We start from the raw sequence: 22155 nt of genomic DNA on the forward strand, positions 1-22155 counted from the left end.
AAGGTTAGCTCTATATTTTTCTGTATTTTAAATTAAAAGAAAAATAATTTGATATTTTAAATATATCATTCTTGTTTGACCAAATTTTGATCGTAACAACCTTTACCACTCTCCGGTCAAGCTATGGGTGCAATTGATATCATCGTCGAGATGATTTCGAGTGCCGCACTAAAACCATAGAGGTAACTCTAAGACCAGAAGGTCCCGAAGAAACAAGCTCAACATTTTGGTTCAGCTCTGGTACTATCTTCGGTCCCAAGCGAATCGATGCACCCCTCGAAATATACGAAAACCCACGAACCCCTCATTTTATATGTCAAATTTTCATAGCGAATCAAAACAAATATAGTTTAGTACTAGAATTTCGACTAGAATCGATTTGCTTGGGACCAATAGGCTAGTCAAGTAGAGAGCCAATTTAAAATCTTTAGTTTCGTATTGATTGTTGCTAAAACTCAAGTCGTCCTTCAACCCATGACCGGACGGTGTTCCTTCAGTTTTTCTGAAGAAACATATCGCCAGCTTACTGATACCGTTGTATCATAGAGGTAACTCTAAGACTAGAAGGTCCCGAAGAAACGTGCTCAACTTTTTGGCTCAGCTCTGGTACTCTCTTCGGTCCCAAGCTAATCGATTCACCCCTCGATACATAGGAAAATCAACTAACCCCTCATTTTATCTGTCAAATTTTCATAGCGGATCAAAACAAACATTGTGTAGTCCTAGAATTTCGACTAGAATGGGGTACGTTAATCGTTTGCTTGGGACCAATAGGCTAGTCAATTAGTGAGCCAATTTAAAATCGTTAGTTTTGTAGTGATGTGTTTGGAATGTCCGTCTCGAGTGGTAAATGTCCATCTAGTTGGAAATTTGCACATATGTTTCCTGTATACAAAAACGGAAGCAAATGGGACGTGCACACTTTGAAAAATTCATGTAAATTTAGGTGCTTTGAGAGTGACATACACGAGCGTTAATTTTGACATAAATTTGAGACAATTTCCTTATTATAGGAAAGTATTTTTCGGGGATATTACATTCGGGGAAATGGTACATTCGGGATAATGGGGTTTTCGGGGTAATGGCGTTCGGGGTTCTGACGTTTGGGGAAACGAGATTCGGGGTAATGTAGCATAATCGAAAGAGCTACTCATAATCGATAGAAGGAAAATCATCATTTATGGGATATTCTTCCTTCTTTAGGACATAAACTGTATTTCATATGTTTTGAAAAAATATCTGAGCGCCAAAATCAACAGCTCAATTGAAGCAGATGAGATTTTCCATAGCTATATATGCAACAAATTTCAAAGATAAATGTAACAAAAATTATAATTTGAAATTTTCATTTCTTTTGGACATGAGCTGTTCTTTGATATTAATAAACAGATCTTTATCATGAGAAGCAGGGTTGCTTCCACTCAAAAATGTTTTTCTGAATGATGTAATCATTATATATTATAAATTATAACACCTAATGATTTCATAATTCCGAAAAGCTTCGTCAAGAATTTCAAATGATACCATTCCTCTGTTACAGGACGTTTTAAGACGAGGACCGAGCAGTTCGAAAAGTAAAATGGCTCTAGAAGCGCGTTTAGTTCACTGAAAAACAAACATACAATGAAAGTATCTTGGTACTTACAAATAATTCACAATTTTCCTCTCGCGGCTTAACACTACATATCATATTCACAACTCTCCTAGTTTCAATATCTAGCGGCTCTGGCGTGGCGGATTTCACCGATTCTGCAGTCTCGGGCGATATTGCTCGTGGTCGGGAAGCGGGTGGTTTTTGTGCCGAAAAGGCAGTCAGCGGATAAATGCCATACCTGCGAGAAGAGAAAGAACAATCACAATCAACCGGTCAGTCGGTCAGTAGTGGGAGGGATTGGAAAACTTTTACTCACTTTACATCCTCTACAAACTTTTCCAGCTTTTCCGTGCCGGTGACATCGCCCAGGTGGAACTCGGTTTGCCGCACCTCGGCGTATACCATGTCCGGTTTGTTCAGCTTTTGCAGCATCTCGTCGTAGTTTGCTGTTTTTCGATTGTTGTTGATGGTGATGATAGGATGGCGATAAGCAAGCGATCCACGGTCACCGACAGTCGGGACGAGAATCACCGAGTAGGTAGGCAGGAAGGCAGTAGGAAGTAGTCAGCAGCAGCAGCAAAGCGAGTGTATTACACGGTTCGATGTCCAATCAACGTTATTCAACCGGTAAGATGCGATTAGTTTTTAAGTGAACAATAACAGAAGGAAAGAGAGGGGCGAGGGAGAAAAAAATCAAGTCGAGATTAATATTAATGTAGAATGGAATAAATATGTTTGTGCTCGCAGTGTATTTCCCATGTTTATGCAGTAGACAGCAGGGATGGAACGGTGCATTTGAAAGCATATTTTGCTATAATAGAGCCCCAATGCATTTCCAGTTATCAACTGGGTGTACGCATTGCGCACATTATAAGTGCGATCATAAGTGCGGAAACGCATATAAAGGCCCGTTAAATTATTTGGGTGTCTTCGGCGCACTTTTTCTGTGATTCATAAGGAATAAGTGTGAAGAAGACACCAAGACAAAATAACGTAAAAGCGCACTTTTATAAGCTTTTCCGCACTTTTGAGGAGTTCAGTTTCAAATGCATAATACAATATAAAAAATCCGATGATGGAGATTTTAACAAAGAAATGGAAGTACAGTTGATGATGAACAGGACGTCGCTTACACATATAGATTACACACAAACAAGATGTAACTTGGGGTAATTTTGGGTTTCTCACATCCTCTGTATATCCTTCTTACGAGAAATGTAGTTTTCTGTTGGTATAAGAAGTTAATAAACAGTTTTCCAGAATCAATATACCGTGAGCGCCTAATTCTGCGCACCAAATCGCTTTCGAATATTTCCCGTTATTATTTTTGAACTCAAAATTCGAACGAAAATACATGTATGATTGCGAATTAGGAACTGCGCAGAATATGGTGATTGAACGGTACGAGATGATTTTCTAGGTTTAATGTTTGGTCTAAATCTAAATCAATTTATTAAGTTCATAAAATAAGAAATTACTGATTTCTAATTGTTCTACAATTTTGGTCAATTTTAAAGTGTCCATTGTGTCCATTTCAAAAAAGTTAGCACTTTTGGTATGCTTTCAAATAAATATTCGTAATTCATTTTGGAAAAAGGCTAGGACGATGAGATCAAAAAGTTTACTTTTCCCATAGTTATTCCCATATAAACTTCAAAGGGCTAACCAGGTCTGAATTCGCGGGATTTGAAAGTAAATCGAGAGGAATTTCAGGGAGCATATAAGGGAATTCGGAGGAGGATTCAAAGTGGAGTAACCCTATAACTGAAACTTAAAACCTGACTACAATCCTAGAACAACGCCTAATGATCACCTACACTGATAGGCACAATAAAGTGCTCATCTAATCATTTTTTGAATTTCTCTCATTTATTTGTTAAACACTTCTTCTTATTCTTCTTCTTCAAATTTCAAGCTTATTGCATATCGCATATTAGCTTATTGCGTGCTCTCAACTTAGTGTTCTAGATGCACTTACACAGTTATTAATTGAGAGCTTTCGATGCCTGTACCATTTTTGCATTGGTATAATTGTGTAATTGTGTAATTCTATGCCCAGGGAAGTCGAGAAATTTTCCAACCCGAAAAATTCCTAGACCGGACCGGGAATCGAACCCAGCCACCTTCAGCATGGTCTTGCTTTGTAGCTGCGCCTTTACCGACTGAACTAAGGGAGGCCCCGAGTGGTAAACACACTGTAGTCTTTTTTTATATATAATTTTCTATATTCATTTAAAGTTTCACTTACGAAATACTGAAAAAAAGAGTTTTACTTAGAGAAAAAAAAAAAATCAAATTGTATTGAAAAACAAAAATGCCAAATTCTAAAATCGAAATGTTTTCGATAAGTTTCCTTCGGAAAACCCCTCGATTGTTTATGTTTTAATATTTTGACATGTTTTGAAGCAAACGACTCGACCTGGTTCAGTTGTAAAAATGGAGAACGCAGTGATTTTGAAAGCAATTCCCTCGTGTATCCGAAAATTGGTGGTTCGTGATGTGTAAAACGGTGAATCGCACCGGGCTGTCGCTAGGAAGTACAGTATCAGCTAGGCAGCGAATCAGTGGTGGATCGCCCTGGCAGAGACAGGAAGCGCAAAATGGATGCGAGAACGGACACGCGAAATCAAGAAGAACCCGAAGGTAAGTGTCCGAGAGATCCAGGAAACACTTCAGCTATCAGTTTCCGGTCGAACTACTCGTCGCCGTCTCGTCTCATTTTTTAAACAAACCTTGTAAAGCCATTTTCTCGCGAACCAAAGTCCGCAAAGGCAAACCAACATAATGAACAGGTAGGGGAAATTCTCATCTACCCGATTGTGGTTTAGGTCTGCGAATGAAGGTTTCGGTTCGCGAGAAAATGGCCTTACAAGGTTTGTTTACAAAATGGAGTTAAGGCCATTTCAATTGTTGGTCTTGAGTTGTCCGGAAGCGCCCATTTATAAGCAAGGCAAACAAAACTAAACGGCTTATGCATGCTGATAAGCCCCTAGAGTTCTGGAAAACGGTTCTCTGGACGGACGAATCAAAATTCGAGCTGTTTAACCGAAAGCGGCGGGTTCAAGTGTGGTGCTAACATGCTTGATGGAGCCTTGATCGCGAGTTTGAACTGAGTTGAGTGTCGCATTTTTCTGAGGAGTAGAATGCCTAATGCCAAATCATTCCACTGAGCTTCTTTGTGAGCGAAGGGGGATAAAATGAGAGTGAGGCTTGCTGCCATTCATGTTCATGTTTTCTATCACATGCTCTTAATCTAATTTTGGGTGAACTCTGAGGTTCTTGCGTCGAACAAAGAAAGTCATCCGGAGTCTCGAAAAGCGCACCTCACGTCAAATCATCCTCTCGCTGAAGTTCACTCTCCCTCTCTCTCGAGGAGTTTTTGTTTATTTCTTCCATATTCCTGCCGCCACTCTATCGAGGTGAGGGCTGGCTAAACTCGCAGGACAAGAGTATTTTAAAACCTTTGAGTATTTTAAAAAATTTGAAGAGTTTCAGCAAGCCTGTGTGCAGATCGAGTGAGGAGCTTCAGGAGAGCCACATCTAAGGGCACGGTGAAACATGGAAGAGGAAATGTGATGGTTAGGGGGTGTTTTTCATGGGGTGGAGTGGGAAGCCTCGTGAAAATCGACGGGATAATGACGGCAGATTCCTACATCAACATCCTGCGGGAAAATCTGGAGGTTTCACTGATCCAGACGGGTCTTGAAAAGAAGTTCGTATTTCAGCAGGACAACGACCCGTAGCATACTACCAAGAAGACCAAGTCTTTCTTCCGGTCTTGTCGGATCAAACCGCTGGAATGGCCTCCATAAAACCCGGATCTCAACCCCATCGAGATTTTGTGGGCGATGCTCGATGCCAGGCTTGACAAAACTAGTGTTACCAATAAACATAAATATTTTGAAGTCCTGAAGCGCGCCTTGGAAGAGCTAGATCCACAGCACCTAAATAACCTGGTGGAGTATCAGGTTCTGAAGCCCAAAGGAGAACACATTAATTATTAAAATGCTTTTAATAAGCTTTAATTTATCTTTTCTGGAGCCAAAATTTCACTGGTTTTTTTTTCAATACAAATTGATTTTTTTTTCTTTAGGTAAACTTTTTTTTTTTGTATTCCATAAGTGAAATTTTAAAAGAATATAAAAAATAAGATATCAAAAAAGACTACATTGTGTTTACTTTAATTTGAACCAAATTTAAATGAGAGGAATTCAAAACATGATGAGATGGGCACTTTATTTTGTATGGCTGAAAATCTCTTTAACTTTAATGTCGATAAATTAACTAATCATAGAGACATTCTGTGGAGAGCTGCTAGGAAATATCGATAATAGTTCCAAGGGAATCTTAATTTTTTGCAGAATTTCAAACTATATTAAGATAGTTTTAAGAGAATTCATAAAAAAATTAGTAAATTTCAAGGATCTTCCGGGAGGGATTGGCAGGAAATTTTAAGCATATCTCTAAACAAACTCTGAGTAGTCTTCCAAGAGATTCGGATGAAATTTCCAAGGGAATTCAAATGAGAGATTCCAAGAAAACTCCAAGAGATCCTCTATAGGGAATTTTTAGAAGACTTTCAAATAAAATCTGAGAATATTTCTCATGGAATTCTAAGGTGATATGCATCGAAATTTTGGTATAATACTATTCTAAATTCTAAATGGCATACAAAAAGACTTCCAAGGTATATTCTAAGCGAATTATTAAAAAATATATACAGGGTGCGTGACGAATTTTTGCAGTAAATTACATATTTGAGAAAAATTACACCAGTTAGCTATTCTAGCAATGAATGTTATGTGATTTATTTTCTTTCGCAAAATATGGATGTTGTAACTAATTTTATTCAAAAAAATCGCCTTCCCTTTCGACGACTGTAGCTAGATGCTTCCGGAAACTGTCATATGCACGTTTGACAATGTTTTAATCCATAGATGAAATCACTACCTTGATTTTAGCTTTTAGGGACTTAAGTGTGGTGTTAGGGGTTCTATTGGTATTCCGTTTGACGATGCCCCGTACAAAATAATCCAACGGATTGATATCGGGACTGCTTGGGGGCCAAATTTCTTTCTCCCAAAATTCCGAAATATTTTCCGCAAGCCATTTCTGTGTTTTATTAGCAGTATGAGCAGGTTCTCCGTATTATCACTTTCCCAGGCCTTTTTTATATTATACACTGTTCTTTCAGACACATTTATCCACCGAATTATTTCTATTACGCTTACTCCGGCGCGCAACAAAGCGACAGCGGCTGACCGATTGCTCTTTTGTTTCGACATCTTTACGTTTACTCAACACTGTTTGTTTACATCTTACACCTAACAGTATGATCAATTCAGTGCTGCCAAATATATCTAAATCATGATCCGCAAGCATGAGAAATTACTATTTGAAATTTACTGCAAAAATTCGTCACGCACCCTGTAGAGGGAAATTAAGCCATGTTTTTGAATTATTGAGAATACGAAGACAAATGTATTCAAGAGAATACTGAAGGGAATTCCTTAAGTGTTCTGCATAAAATTCTAAGACTCTAATTTAGAAAATTTCTAGAGAATACCGGTCATTAAAAATTAATTCTGAAGACATTTTGATTGTTGAATGATTGTATGGAAATCCACGAGAAATTTGCAAAGATGTAATAAGATAAGTTCCAAAGAAATAATTCAGTAATTTCAAATATTGTACATTTTTCAAGATTCCGTTCACAGAAATTCAAGGTCCAGGATTAACAAAAATTAACAAAATTCTGAGGCGCGCCTTCTTTACGAAATGGGATTAGTCAGCATGGTTCTTAAAATACTTTCTCCAATCTATAACCGGATGGTCATACTCGCATCCGGGACGTTCGTTATCAGTCCCACGATCGCTAACATGATCGAGACTGACGTAGCACCGTTGCGTGCTCCAACAGTCGGAAGCAGGAACAACGATTCGTCTTCTGGAGAAAACTAGCGATGTTTCTGATCTCCCAGTAGTACAACAAACAGCAGAGCCTTTCACCAAAGAAACCAATGCAAAATTTGCCAATGTCATTTTGGGAAATAAACTGATAAAAATCAGTTTATAATACAATTGAATTGATCCCAAGTGCCGTGCAGCATATATTTAAAATGTCGTAAAGTTACGGATTTTCAAAATAATTATTGGTTCATAAAAAAAGGTTGTGACAGTCCGCTGTTATGCCAAACGGTTTAATGCAAACGGCATGCATTATGCCAAACGGGGTAGACCCATAGAAACACAGACATCGAATGGCATGCACTAGCACCTCGATCGTCTGGGACGTAAAAAAGTCTATTCAAGCTGGGGATCCCCAAGAAAAGGTCCACCATATAGCACAAGAAGAAATCGAGCATCGTTTTCAGGGACGTACCCTGTTGTGCATTGACGCATCCGTTTAATTATAAAACCCAAGAGCAGTTGCGTCAACTCACCGAAAAATAAGCGACACTTTTCAAGCGGAATAAAAAGAAAATTTCCCTCTAATCAATTCGGCTTTTAATTGTATTTCAACGTCAACTCTTCCGCTTTTTAATTGATTGATTGATTTATCTTTATTAATGAGGCTTTCAGTCTGAGGCTGGGTCGCCTCCAATACTTCCGCTTTTTAGTGATGTATAAACATTTCAAAAATAGCAAAGGAAATTGTTGATAGAAATCATGTTTTAATGATGTGGTTTTTACGCGTGCACTCAGTGCACCAGCGTGATGCTGGAAGGGTAAATTCCTTTTATTTAATTAAAAAAACTTAACGAATTTCAGTAAAATCGCCATAAATGTGTATATTTGGAAAGCTCTACCTCTCCGCTTTCCAAAAACACATAAACATAATATAAAAATCGGTTGAAACATTATTGAGTTAGGGTCTAATGATCTAATTTCCGTCCTACTAAGCACAACCCGCGCTTTACCTCTCTTTTTTGAACGAGTTTAAACAAAAAATGGAATATTTCTGTCAAAGATGACTTACAAATTTATTCACCTTTCCATACGTACCGTTGGATTTGATTAAAAGTCACAAATTGTTGAGATATTGTCTAAAATCTAACACTGCTTCTTGATTCTAAATTCGTTCTACGAGTTTCAATTCCGTCCTAACGCATTGAAACGCCATTAGATTTTCTTCGTCCTACGGATAAACGTAGAAAAAGGGGATTCGCTATGAGCGCTTCTTTTGTTTTGAGAACAATGAGCGTAAATATTCATACAATGCGCTCTAACAGGATTTATATTGTAGCTAATGAACTAACGCATCTGAACAAACCTATTATTGATTTGTGCACGGTTAAATCATTGATATTATTGATCTTTTCTGATCGATAGAACGGAAATAGGCGATTACGACGAAGTAGCGCTCTACCCTACTCATGATAGTATGCGGTCACATACCCAAAATCAGGTTTTAACAATAACTTAAAATTTTGATAGTGTTAGAACAATTTCAAATGTGACAGTAGGTCACTGTCAATGTAAAGGTAATATTAATCATATAGTTGACAGACAGAATATCTAGGATAGACAAATTTTGGGCAAAATTGTGGAGAATCGGAACTTTGGCAAATATTGTCCGGTTTTAATTCTTCCAGAAGCATTCAACTGGAAAACTTTTATAGTTTTCACAGCAATAGCAAAGGTCACCAAACACCGGGCTTCCGGATTGCATGTCGAAATTGCTATAATTGTGATGGGATTTTCAGATAATACACGGAAAATAGAACTATTTCCAAATCTGTAACTGATATGTTGAAAATGTAGGAGGACGAAACCAGAATCCCATTCCATCCGTGTGCAGCATATAGGAAATATCCAGACTGCTGCGAGATTGTTTGATAGATATACATTCACTGTATTGCATGGATCGACTTACATGAGGTATTCACCAGAGAGTGCGCGGCGAGCAGTTTGAGCGGGTGCACCTCGAACAGCAGCGGGTGAAATAGTAATTCTCTAGCGGTAGGCCTTTTGGCAGGGTCATGACTGAGGCACTTGATGATGAAGTCTTTCTGCTGGGCATCCTCAAGACTCTCGACAGTGCGTTTGATTTGCTCTTCCGTGACTAGCGTACCCGAATCTCCGTTCCCTTGGATTTCCAGTGCAGCCATCTCCAGCGCACAAATGCCAAACGAGAAGATATCGATGGCGGTCGTCGTTGCGGCTGCTGCAAGAAAGTAAAAAAAGAATGACAAATTGGATTTCTCGCCTCCCGCCCCCATATGCGCAAATTTTTTTTATACTTACATCCATACTCTGGTGCTAAAAAATGCATATTTTTCATATTTTCCCTACATGTTTTTACATGATGATGAATGGCATCTGGAGCTACACTACCAATTTTAACTAGACCATTATGTTGAATAAATATTGTATCACAGGTTAAGTTGCCGTGAATTACTGGCGGCGAACAGGAATGCAAATAACTGCAACGAGAGTAGTGGAGTCTAGTGGTTGGAAATTTGCTATTTTATTAAACAACGGTGGCTCACCTAAGTGCAGATAAAATTTGAGTACACCACCGCTTCCATGCTTGCAGTGGTAGTTTCTTAACGTTTTTCTTGGTACGCTTAAGAAACTGCTTCAGGGAACCAGAGGACATATATTCTGTTATAAATATTACCTGGAAAAGGGGGAAAATCGAATAAGCTTCCGTTGGCTAGGGTCGGTTGTTGGCCAGATATCCTTACCCTAGGCTTATCGTTATGCGTATCCGTCCAATAACGATGAAATTTGACTATATTTGGATGCTCTAACTGTGTTAGGTTTTCGAATACTAGTTGTATTTTTTCTTCTTGAGATTTGAAATTCTTCCTCTCGGAAAACTGTACTTCGTTCCAGACAACTTCGACACCTTCCTCGGTGTCCATCGCCAGATGTGCACAATCGATGCCAGGAACATCGCGTTGCTCGACCTGAAAAAGGAAGGAAAATATGGAAATCAGTATCCGACACTTTGAAATATGGCAAAGTGCAACAATGTTGCCCCCGCCCTGATTGATGGCAGAGTATGCTATAAGTAGTATGGGGAGCAAGTGGAACCACATCAAACGATAATCCCCTTTGATGAAGACAAATTTTCAATCTACCGTGGAAAAGGTATCTCTCAGCCACAGCGGAAGCAATCGGAGGCGTATGGAGATTTGTGACTATGACAACTCGTTTCCGATTGATTCTGATACTATACACGCCCATGCAAAGCCATACTGCTGCGGTTGGTTGTATCGTTTTTGATAAATCAAATTAAGATAAATTTTCTCCTACGCAGCAGATTTATCAGAAGTACATAAATCGAATCCCAACCATTCCAAGTGAAAAAAAGGATGAATGATAATGGCAAGAATCTGACCTTCAGTAAGAAGATGTCGTCCAAGGTTATCGAAACATGCGGGTACAATCATCTGGTAAAAGCCTTTTAAAATGATGTCGCTGAGCAAATTTTCCACGTACGGCCGCGAGCTACTACAATGCAGTATAAATCAAGTCAATTCGAATGATTGCTTTTCCTTCGTCGTCGCATCCTTGCCCGCATCCAATCGTTTAGGATTTCGCTGTCGATTTGGATTTCGTTTTTCTGAGAGCAAATGTATGTAGGTATGTATGCTGTTTGTGTTACATATAATATAGGAGATACAGCATCACGTTCCATGTCAGCTTTTCGTCCTGCACAGCCCCATTGTGCCAAACCAGCAACTATTCTGTGGCGCATCATGAAGAGACCATGCTTTTGTACACATGGTTGAGGTCTTTTCAAAGAATGTCTTGTTGTTGATGGTTTCTATAACCACGAACAAAATATGGTCGTATATAGCTTCTTCTTTACGATTGGGACGAGGTTTACATGTTAACAGAGTGTATTTTTGACCGAATACCCGAAGTTATCTTTCGATTTACAGAATGGCTGCAATTTGGTAGCAAGTCAGTCATATCGACGACGCTGTGAAGCCATCATTGACTCTCGTTTTCATACAGTCATACTTGCCGTACGGAAATAATGTTAGAGAAATATTTCACAATTTTAAGAGAGGATGCTCATCGATATTGCATAGATCCGATTCTTTTAGTATCACACTTGCCTCCCGCGCGTTCTTACTCTAACTCTGGGTGAACTCTGAGCTTCTTGCGTCGAACAAAAAAGTCATCCGGAGTCGCGAAAAGCACACTTCACGTCAAATCATCCTCTCGCTGAAGTTCACTCTGCCTCTCTCTCGAGGTGTTTTTGTCTACTTCTTCCATATTACTGCCGCCACTCACTCGAGGTGAGGGCTGGCTAAACTCGCAGCACAAGAGTATTTTAAAACCTCCAGTGAGTTTGAGAAGTTTCAGCAAGCCTGTCTCCCATCGGCAAATCGTACATTTTAGCATATTGATTCGACTTTTGATTGTCGGTTGTGAGCAGAGCTGTGGGGTCGGATGCAAATGGATCGACTCCGACGCCTCTGATTTGAAATCAACCGAAAGTTTTAAAAATACTACGTAAGCAACTGTGCTTTTTGGGATAAAGTTTAACGGTCGGATTGGAAACGCGTGTGGCAATTGTGCTGCTTCTCACTTTGTGGAAAGTGAGAAGCAGCACAATTGCCACACGCGTTTTCAATCCGGCCGTAAAACTTTATCAAAAAAAGCATAGTTGCTTAGGTAGTGTTTTAAAACTAAGCTAAAAAATAACCTAACGAAACAGGGAAACACAAAGTTGTGGATACGCGCTTACCGTAGATGGACGCCATTATTAATCAAAGACGGATTTATGTAAAACCACGCATACACTTAACAAAAAAACGCAGCCTCTAAATCCTTGAAAAAGGTGAAATATATCACCGAAATGTCGGAGAGTTGAAGCAATATAACGTTTTTGCTGCACTAAGACTGAAAGAGACGAAAAACCCTTTAATCTATCCCTGCAACACACCTGTCGCAAGCTCTCAAAGTTATTCACTAACTACGGCAAACATTGTTTTGTTGTTTTTGAATTCAACTGACTTGATCAATTGACTTGCCCTGCCTAAACTAGAAATACTCACAGGGAGAGATAGGCGGAGAGAATGTTTGGAGCCAAATGAACTGCCAAAGTCTGAGCCAATCGAACATTCCCATTAGATTTTGTCCGAGGATTTTTTATTATTATTAGATTAAATTTAAGAGTATTGCAATCGAACAGAAATTCAATCACCTTTATGTTTCTTGTGCTTTTCAAATTCAACTAGTTTTTGGAATCAAGAACAATATTCTAACTCTATTTATTAATTGTTCTTAGTTGGTTAATTAATGGCACCAAGAAATGTGCAAAATATTGCGATGTAATCAGTAATTATTTTGCACTTAAATCGAATCAAAAACAAAAGTCATGTGAAACGCTGGCTTCTAGCAAGGGTTGCAAAATAATTTCGTTACAAATCCTTGCTGCCGAATTGTATTTTGTTTTCTCCGCCTATCTCTTCCTCTGAGTATTTCTAGTCTAAACCCAGTTTAAGTATATTTGTGTGTTTCTTAAAATGTAATTTTTGCCATTCGAGTGGTGAGCGTCAAGCGAAATGGTTGATTTTACTGTTGCTGCTCTGTGTAGTGTTCCGATTCCGAAAGAGTTTTTTTTTCGGTGCAGTGGTGAAGTGTTTGAAGACCGTTTATCAGTAGCGAAGTGAATCAGGAGTAGCAAGAAACGGAAATAATGGAAGCTGAGAAACATTGTGCTGGATTCGGATTTGATTTCCAAATGAAAATCGATGGATTTCGGAAGAAAAAGGCGTCAGTCAGGGAAAGAAGTGAAAGTCGAAGTGGAAGCACCCATCGGTAGCGAATAGAGTGAGCGACGAGCGAGAGCGCCTCTCTTCGACGAACGTTAAGCTGGGTTTAGACTAGGTAAGTCAAATGATCAACTCAGTTGAATTCAATTGGCTTGAAAAGTTGAGCCTGGTTTAACTCTTTTCAATTCAAGTGAGCTGATCAAGTCAGTTGAATGGAATGGTTTACACGTTCAATTCGCGTTCAAGTCAGTTGAATTCTACGGAAGGAACTTGCCGGGGAAGCATGGAATGAAATACCAAGCGGTAGAGAAAAAGTACAAGAGATTCCAAAGGAAGCAATCAACGGCGGCAGGCATCCATTAGGGCATCACCATAGGTTAGTATACATCATCAAAGGTAAGTCACCGTATATAATTTCCCAAAATTATAGCATTTGCATATAACAATATAAATTTAAAACTACATGAACCAATAAATGCTGGGAAGGGGAGGAACCACCAGGGAACCCAATTGAAGTGATTTGGATGGGGAAAGTGAAAATGTCAACTCCTGTTGCTAACATTTCGTGGATAGAGGGCGGGCTCTTCATCCCATCCATTGGGGCATCTTCCTGTTGGATGGCTCGTTTTCTGACCAATTGATTGATCAAGTTGTTGGAAGGAGATTCTTAATTGTCCCAAGGAGATGAATAAGCGAATTGCCTATCAATCCATCCATTCGTTTTTGGCCCTTCGATTTGCTGATGTCAATCAGAGGTTATTAGACTTGATCAAGTTCAACAGTGAGGAGAGCCCACAGCTATCGGACTAGTTTCCGTGCTACAATGAGTGTAGACCACTATCATCATAATAATCATCATCATCATCTTAAAATGTAGTTTTGCCAACCAATTTTGAAATTTTAAATATTAAGCATTTTGCACCAAAATAGACCGCAATTACTAAAAACAGGTAGGGGAAAATTTCTAATATCTGATTGTAGTGTTAACATGCGTGGGTGAGCTACCAGTTACGCCAAATCGACGATCAAATGCATTGTTTACAAAAGCTGATACGTATATCCGAAAAAGTAACCTAGAAATATCAAATTTTGTTTACATTTTTTTTTTAGAAATATCAAAATAATATCAAATTATGAATTCCACCTAAACTAAAAAATAATATCAAAATAGGTTATCAACATGATTTAAAAAACATACATGTAATTTGATATTATGATATCTTACTTTGCTCGGGTATGAGCTTCCTTTGAAACCGTTTCTGTATGATTGCTGGAAATAACAAATTGACGTCGAACGTAATTGATTGAATGGTTCTGTTTGTTCGTAACCTAACATTTTCTACGGAAATTGATAAAGAAAATTCTTTTTCGGTAGTTCGAATATAAGAAACAAATTTCAACACTATTATGCACACCGGACACTATTTGCGACAACCAGATGGCTTCAAAAGTGCACGTAACGTACACGAAAGACAATCACAAGTTGTAATTGCAGTCAGCCAGTTCTGGCAAGATATTGAAATCCGTTTAATTAGGTGTCTTGTTCTTGATGCTCGTTTATTAACACGAGTTCTATTTTCTTGAACATGTAGTACCAGCCAAAAGTATGCATACATGTAGTTTTTGGGAAGAGTAAATCGTTTCCTCTGAAATTACAGTTTCGATCAAACCGGTTTCGCTTACTAAAAATAAGTTTTTGATCGGTACTGTAATGCTTATTAAATCTAACGTCGCTGTCACATGTCATCATATTATCGTTAGCACGATCACCACCAATACCAACATTCTGAGAGGTTAAAGAAAACACACACTAAAACGGTCACATAATCGTCGGATACGTCATTTTCTGTCGCAAAACATAATATCTAATGTATATAGGCATAGAAGTTTGGACTTGTTCACCTTTGTCGTGAAAAAACCAGCCGCCAGCGTTGATGTCGGTAGTGACACCATTCCTCAACGAAGAGAGGCTCTACTTAACAACGAGCGACCCGTGATTTACGGCTGAGTAGAGTCGAGTCGTTTAAGTAGGGAAGACATGGAACAAAAAGAAAAATTGCCATTCCAAAGCAACCTTCAAGGAAACCAACTGATTTTTCTTTCAAATGCTTCGCACATAGATCATGGATCCTTTTTATCTTTTATTAAGAAAGCACAGTTTTCTTTGCTTCCTTTGCTCGCCATGCTGCGAGTGTGATATGCTCTGTTCCTACGTCAGGACGAATACGGAATGTTAGGTTTGACTTTGACGTGGCCGGGAAAAAAAAGCTTATTTGGATCAGTTCCAAGAAAATGTTTTTGCTACTACATGTCTTCATTTTCCACTGATGACTGGCGCAAAAGAGAATGAATCTCTCACAAGAAGTGCACGCCTATATCACAGTGATACTGTAACTTTGAAATTACTTTTATCCATGTAATTGGGCATGAAGTGAGTGGCTTGACTTTTTTCTGTTATTTCTATGCCATTCGGTATGCGGAATTCGAAATATGAGCTTAATGAGCTGTTATAAAAACCAAGTTAAGGAAAATGGATTTGCTTGTATTGGGTCGAAATTATTACAGCCAAAAATCATACATTTCGGGTAAACAAACCATTTGTACAAACTGCAAAATATGGCTAAAACTGTAATTCTGGACTAAGCATTCAAGCCTTTATCGAGTCGTGCACGTTCCACGTTGTAGAATAGCTGACTGTATAGAGGTTGAAGAACATTTATCTAAGCGCACAGTAATCCTATGTAAAACAATTTCATATAGTTGGACACATATTTTAAATTTGTTAGTTGAATTTTCCGAACAATAACTTATTTGTCCACTAAAATTGTCTACTGCAATTGCACTGGAACATTTTCACACACAAAATTCCACTGATAGTTACAGGCGCAATCGTTCCATTTCCAGTTCCAATTCTTGGCAGGTTCATACCAAATGTGTACGCAGTGTTCAATGCTTCCCTTGTTGTCCGGTTGACCTACGTTCCAGTTCACATACTTCGGTTTCATTCCCGTAGCGTGCCATATAAACTTGCCCTCTTGGGCCTGATCATTTGCACCGATCCACAAATCCGTTTTGGTATTGTTGAAAATGGTGGAAGCTTGTGCTAGACGAACGATTTCCGTTTGCATCGAACCCGTATCAACTACGGCCAAGCGCATTCCGATTCGGTGGCAGTGCTCGACCGCTCCTATCCAGTTGGCCTATATGTTATGGAACCTAATGTCTACATTATCCTTGAAAGACACTGATAAAGCATTAGTTTACCTTAACGTTCGGGATGTAAAACTTTGACGGTGACGAACAGAATAATTCTTGAGATGCAACGAGGACTACAGCTCCAAGGAAAGTGACCAGCTTCAAGAAACACATCATTTTGTAAACTGTTACTAAACTGTGCCAAACAATACATTGCTGTGCACTTTTATAGTTACCTGAGTTGATGACCAAGATAAGGAAAGGTTCTGATAAAAGAAATGACATGAGTATTTTTTTATTCAGGACAGGAAATAATAAATGTTTCAAATGAGCAAAGAAATTGTTCCCCTTTGCCCGAATTATCGATATGACCATCTGCCGCCGGACCATCGCACAGTGGTTCCTTGGTGGCCAAAACCTCAAACATTAAGGTTGATGTTTTTTTATTTCAATATTTTTTTATCATTTTTACATGTTAAGAGTATCTTAAATTGAATGATATGTGCAGTTCTGTTGATTACATATTTTTTATGGTTGTTATAGTGTAGCGATATCACAATTTTTTGAAAAAATCGATATGCTCAAAAAAATGCTCAAATATAGCAAAAAAAATGAGTTTATCAACTTGATTGCTTCAGAAGAAATGTTCCTCGGCTTATTTCACATCAAATGGATGGTGAAAAAGAGTGTCTGCACTGTTTTTAAGTGACAGTTTCTAATTAAAATTAGCAAAAATATACTTTTTTCACATTTAGACTAAGCAAGTCATATAACGGACACCTCCGTCCACTATCTTTTAGTAACCATAAGAAAGCTAGAAAAGTTAGTTTTCAGATAGGCATTAATGTGTTTTGCGATTTTTTGCGAAAAATGTTGAAATTAGGAATAACAAGTAAAGTGTTCTTTGGAAAATATCCGTTTCTAAATTATATAATCTGCGGTGTATACTGTAGCAAGCTTCACAATGTCTTTTTCAAAGCACACCAACAGGCACACACATACACACTCGCACCATATATCTATCTCTTATGGTTCATGAGTTATGATTTTTTTGAACAAGCAGGTTAGGGTGGCCCCTAGACAATCGACATTCTTTAAATATATTTTTATACGTTCATTTATCGTGAAATTTTTATACTAGACACTTTAAGAAGTTTTTATGACGCATATTATTGCTAAGTTGTTATCTTTTTTATTTGAAAAGTTATAGGTAGTTTTTGCTGAAATTTTTTCCTGTTTTTTAATTAAATTAAAAACTTTAAACAGAAAAAAGCTCTTGCAGATTTTTACCAAAAATTAAGAAAATACGATGTTTGCAATGAAATTAAACGTTTGAAAATCGGTTTGTTTCATTTTGAGATATTGAAAATTAAAAAGAGCCATTTTTTCGAAGAAAATAGCCTTTAACTTTTTTAATCAAAAAATAAAGTAACCTAGTTGCTTGAGCAAAAATATGCGTCATCAAAAGTTCTAAATGTAATCAGAACAATCAGTGGCGTTGCTTTAACCTCAACCTACCTGTGCACCAACGCTCAAAACAAACAATTATCAAAATATTGCTTGCAATGGATAGATATCGAGTTAACTGGAAGATTAAGTGTATTTTTCAACCGATTCAAGTATGAATATGGCATTAAATCTGTTTTTGAAATATGAAACCAGAAAAGTGAGGTTACGGAACGCCACTGAGAACAATTTTTTCACGAGAAATTAACGATTTTAGTGGCCACCCTAACCTGCTTGTTTAAAAAAATCATAACTCATGAACCATAAGAGATAAAAACGTTGTGTCAACAAAGTTGCTTTGAATTGAATGTTCTACAACTGTTTAGAACACTGCTTTCTCAACACGTCTATCTCAAATAATAAAAAAGTTGCATTTTTAATTCACCAATGTCACCAAAGACCACCCTAATTTTAAGATCATAAAAAGGTTGAACAAAAGATATGAAGCAATTTTCCCTAAGAAACCATATACCTAAAACTGAAGGTTTATGTGCAAACATTTTTGTCTTCCTAAATACGGCTTTGGGTCATTGTGCATTGGTTTTGGTTCTACTATACTCCTTTTTGTGACGTCTTGATTGTCAAGTTTTCATCGTACAGATAAAAAAACATCTATTTCAACTGTTTTTTGCTTATTTGCAACAATTTTGAGGTTTTGGCCAACTTTTGTTCTAAGGGGAACCACTGTGCATCGAATTCCTTGAGAAGACTACGGCATCTAGCGAAGGAGTGTTTCTCCTCGAGGAGGCCAATCAACTCCTTACCAGAACTGTCAACTAGACTCTCAACCAGGGGTTGGCACCTGCCTAAAATTGCCATGGATCAGACAATGAAACAAACGTTCAAGGCCGATTCCAACCACCTTGCCGTTTCCAGACCCACCGTAACCTAACCGAATACCGATACAAAGGCTTACCAGACAGCATTCACTCTGATTTAAACAAATCTGTATTAGGGGGACCCCCTTATAGGGACCCATCTTTCATTCCAACGGTTCCCCTCTGGGATTCTTTTTTGCTCTGTCGCTTTGGGAATCCCCTTTTGGGGATCCCAAAGACGAACCAGCCAATGCACGTGGGAAAAATCGACATAAAAGGAGCAAAATTCATTATCTCTGATCAGCGCTGATTTAACCTTTTTTTTTAATCCAATGGAAATAGTTTCGTCCTGTGCAGAATAGGGCAAGTTGGGGTTTTTGGAGCATTTTACTAAAGTTTTGTATAAAAGACTTAAAAAATACCTCATTGTGATTAATATACGTTCGAAACATCTAGAGAATCCATTAAAAATGGTTTTATACATCACCAGTAGGTGCAGACTATGCATTTTAGTAAATTTTTCCCCTATTACCTTATTTTCGATATTCTTTTAAATACAGTTGTAAGTGATAAGAAAACCTGTCCAATTGATAGTCTTTTTTGAAGAAAAACACCTTAGGTATTAAAAAAAATTACGTTTATAGAAAGGTAAGCTGATGTATGGAGCCATTTCCTAATTCTCCCCTATTTATGAAGTTAATCAGTTGTGTTACACGATTATACGCGTTAGTGTCTGTCATAGTATATATATCTCCGTGTACTGTATTACTGTAAAAATGACTGAGGAATCGAATGGTCATGGTTTCATATTGAGAAAATTTCAGTAAATTACTCATTTTGCCCAATTTCCCCCTTTTATTGAAGAAAACAATTCATGATATACTTTAATACGAATTCAGGCCCGTTATTTAGATCGTTCTGGCACTTTCTCTCTGTAAAAAATGTAATAGTGATGATCTCATTTTGTGCTGACATCAGCTTATTACCCTTTTCCCGATTATCCCCTTTAATTTAATAAATCAAGTTGTATTCGAATTCACGCATGTAACATTGAATACTCGTTTATTAGATCATTGTAAATATGTTTAAAGAATCAAAAATGCTTGTCTCATCTTGCGCAGACTTTAGATAATTTAAAATTTTGCCTGATTCTGTCCTTGTATTAAAAAAAATAAAATCATACGATTATACGCCTTATTGTTATTAAACCCTTAAGCACTGTCCTACTGAAAACATCTAATGGTGGTAATCCCATCTTAAGTGAACTTCACATACCGTAGAAATATCATTCAATAACTTTATGTAACGCCTACGGAGATTCGCAAGGTAATTTTAAGTAAAATAGTATGATACTATATTTTTTTCCAGGGAAATTAAAAATACCTGTGGATTCCCGGTTTTCACAGGTAGTAGGACACCCTGAGTTAAATGAAACTTCTACAGGAAGTAGGGAGAACCAACTGTAGAAAAAGAAAGAAACACACCACTGGGGGATTCCAGAAGAAACTTCCATGAGAAACCAGAAGAATATTACAGATAGACCGATAGAAGCTTTTGGGGGAAGTTGGAAGAAATGTTCCACAAAAGCTGGGAAGTTGGATGAAACTTCCAGAAGAAGAAAATGTGGCTTCTAAGAAAAGTCGAAAAAAGCTTTCTGTGGAAGTCGGAAGAATCCTCCGCAGAAAGTCAGAAGAAGCTTCCGGGGAAAAAAAAAACCCGGGCGAATTATTATTCGGAGGACGGCCTCAGTGCAGTGGTTATTAACATCCATATCTCTCATGCCATAGTCACGAGTTCAAATCTCATCCTCGGAGAAGTGAATATTTCAAAATCCAAAATTAAACGTATCCTATCCCGTATTCCCGGGAAAAGCCAACAACTAACACCCGATTCTCGGGTAGCCAAAAATAGCCCGCTAACTGCCCTTTTTCCAATACGCCAATGCATAAAACTGAGTTTTTTTCCTCTGTTCGGGACCTAACCCTACTGCGACCAGTAAATTGACCTATTGTAGTATATCCCGTGTCCTTAGTTTAGTGCATGTCGTATTACTCCATAACTATTGAGAAATGATGAAGTATTCGATTTTTTTTACAGTTGCCACTCTTGCATTTATTGCAAGGATCCGACTCTAATTGAAAGGTCCCGCTATTTATACCCTTCGAAGAGTTGAAACACCCTCCAAAGGCGCGCCCCTCTGTCAGTCAAAATTGGATTCCTTAGCAACAAAATTAAGGTATGATACCGATAATGACCATGCATCAGAACCCTAGTCTTAACTACTTCAAACTAGGGAACAACGAATAGAAGATTAAGAATCACATAGATGAAGACAACAAACTTATTTTTTCCTTGTTTCAATATCATTCTCGGTAGACAAAGCCGAGTCTTGTCACTATCAACAAGGCATAAAAAGTAACAAGGACTAAGATATGTTCCTTGGATTACTGAAAAATCCTGTTCCCCTAGTTTGAAGTAGTCAGGACTAGGAATCGGTGGTAGATCTTACATCTTGTAACGTACCACGAAAAGGTGATCTACCCACGTTACGGGGTAAACTGAGTTACAATATACTTGTCTGCTTGTTACACCCTTCTAAATTTCTGTAGCAGCATTTTAACGAAAGGCACAGTTGCACCATCTGCCGCACAAAGTTAAATGCTCCGAACGAATTTGATAGCAAAGATTATAACCTAAGGTGAAGGTGTGTGTATTTGCTTATATGCGCACTGAAAACTAATTTTACTCTGAGGGTGAGTCATTTTTACTCATTTGTATAGAGACATTTCTAAAAGCGTAGGATTCTCATGAGATTTAAAAAAAATCTCCATACGAAGGAGTAAAAGTGACTCCTTCTCTGAGTTCGTTTCGTTTTCAGTGCGTTGCTTCCACCTTCGCTCAAGCGCAGCGCTACTGTATCAGTCGCTTGGATTCTCGCAATGTTGCCAGTCTTCTTGATATGATGTCTTGGATTTTAGTAAATTCACTAGGTGATAATTATGCTTCGCGCCGATAAACGCATTGGATAATCAGTTTAAAAAAATGTTTTGTTCATATGAAATAATTTGATAATTTGAGAATTACTCACGACGTGGTTCCAATCTAGAATGTTTGTCGATGCGAAAACTCACCTGAAACAATAGAAAAAAAAATATTAAACAATGAAAACATGTAATTTGATGTTTATTGTCTATAGATAATACGGTATACTGTAACTAGCTTGTTGATTAAAGAGAACAGTGTATTAACTAATATTTATAAATAATGCATAGGTCGTAAATTACATGACAATTTGTTGTAA

The 22155-nt window shown here is 37.9% G+C and overlaps 1 protein-coding gene across 2 annotated transcripts in view; it reads right to left on the bottom strand.

Annotated features, from left to right (window-relative positions):
- Madm (MLF1-adaptor molecule) overlaps positions 1-22155 on the bottom strand; it is a 103115-nt gene that overhangs the window by 6510 nt on the left and 74450 nt on the right. For both annotated transcript variants that reach the window (XM_065224534.1, XM_065224535.1), the window contains exons 2-7: positions 10285-10509; positions 10087-10217; positions 9842-10020; positions 9471-9761; positions 1911-2040; positions 1646-1832 (exon numbers count right to left, since the gene is read on the bottom strand). In XM_065224534.1, the coding sequence (XP_065080606.1) occupies positions 1646-1832; positions 1911-2040; positions 9471-9761; positions 9842-10020; positions 10087-10217; positions 10285-10509 (1143 nt within the window). The remainder of the gene's footprint in view (positions 1-1645; positions 1833-1910; positions 2041-9470; positions 9762-9841; positions 10021-10086; positions 10218-10284; positions 10510-22155) is intronic.

This window comes from Ochlerotatus camptorhynchus, unplaced genomic scaffold (genome assembly GCF_037179485.1).
Source record: "Ochlerotatus camptorhynchus isolate MF236.1 unplaced genomic scaffold, CSIRO-AGI_Acam_v1.1 ptg000212l, whole genome shotgun sequence".
Classification (NCBI taxonomy): Eukaryota; Metazoa; Arthropoda; class Insecta; order Diptera; family Culicidae; genus Ochlerotatus; species Ochlerotatus camptorhynchus.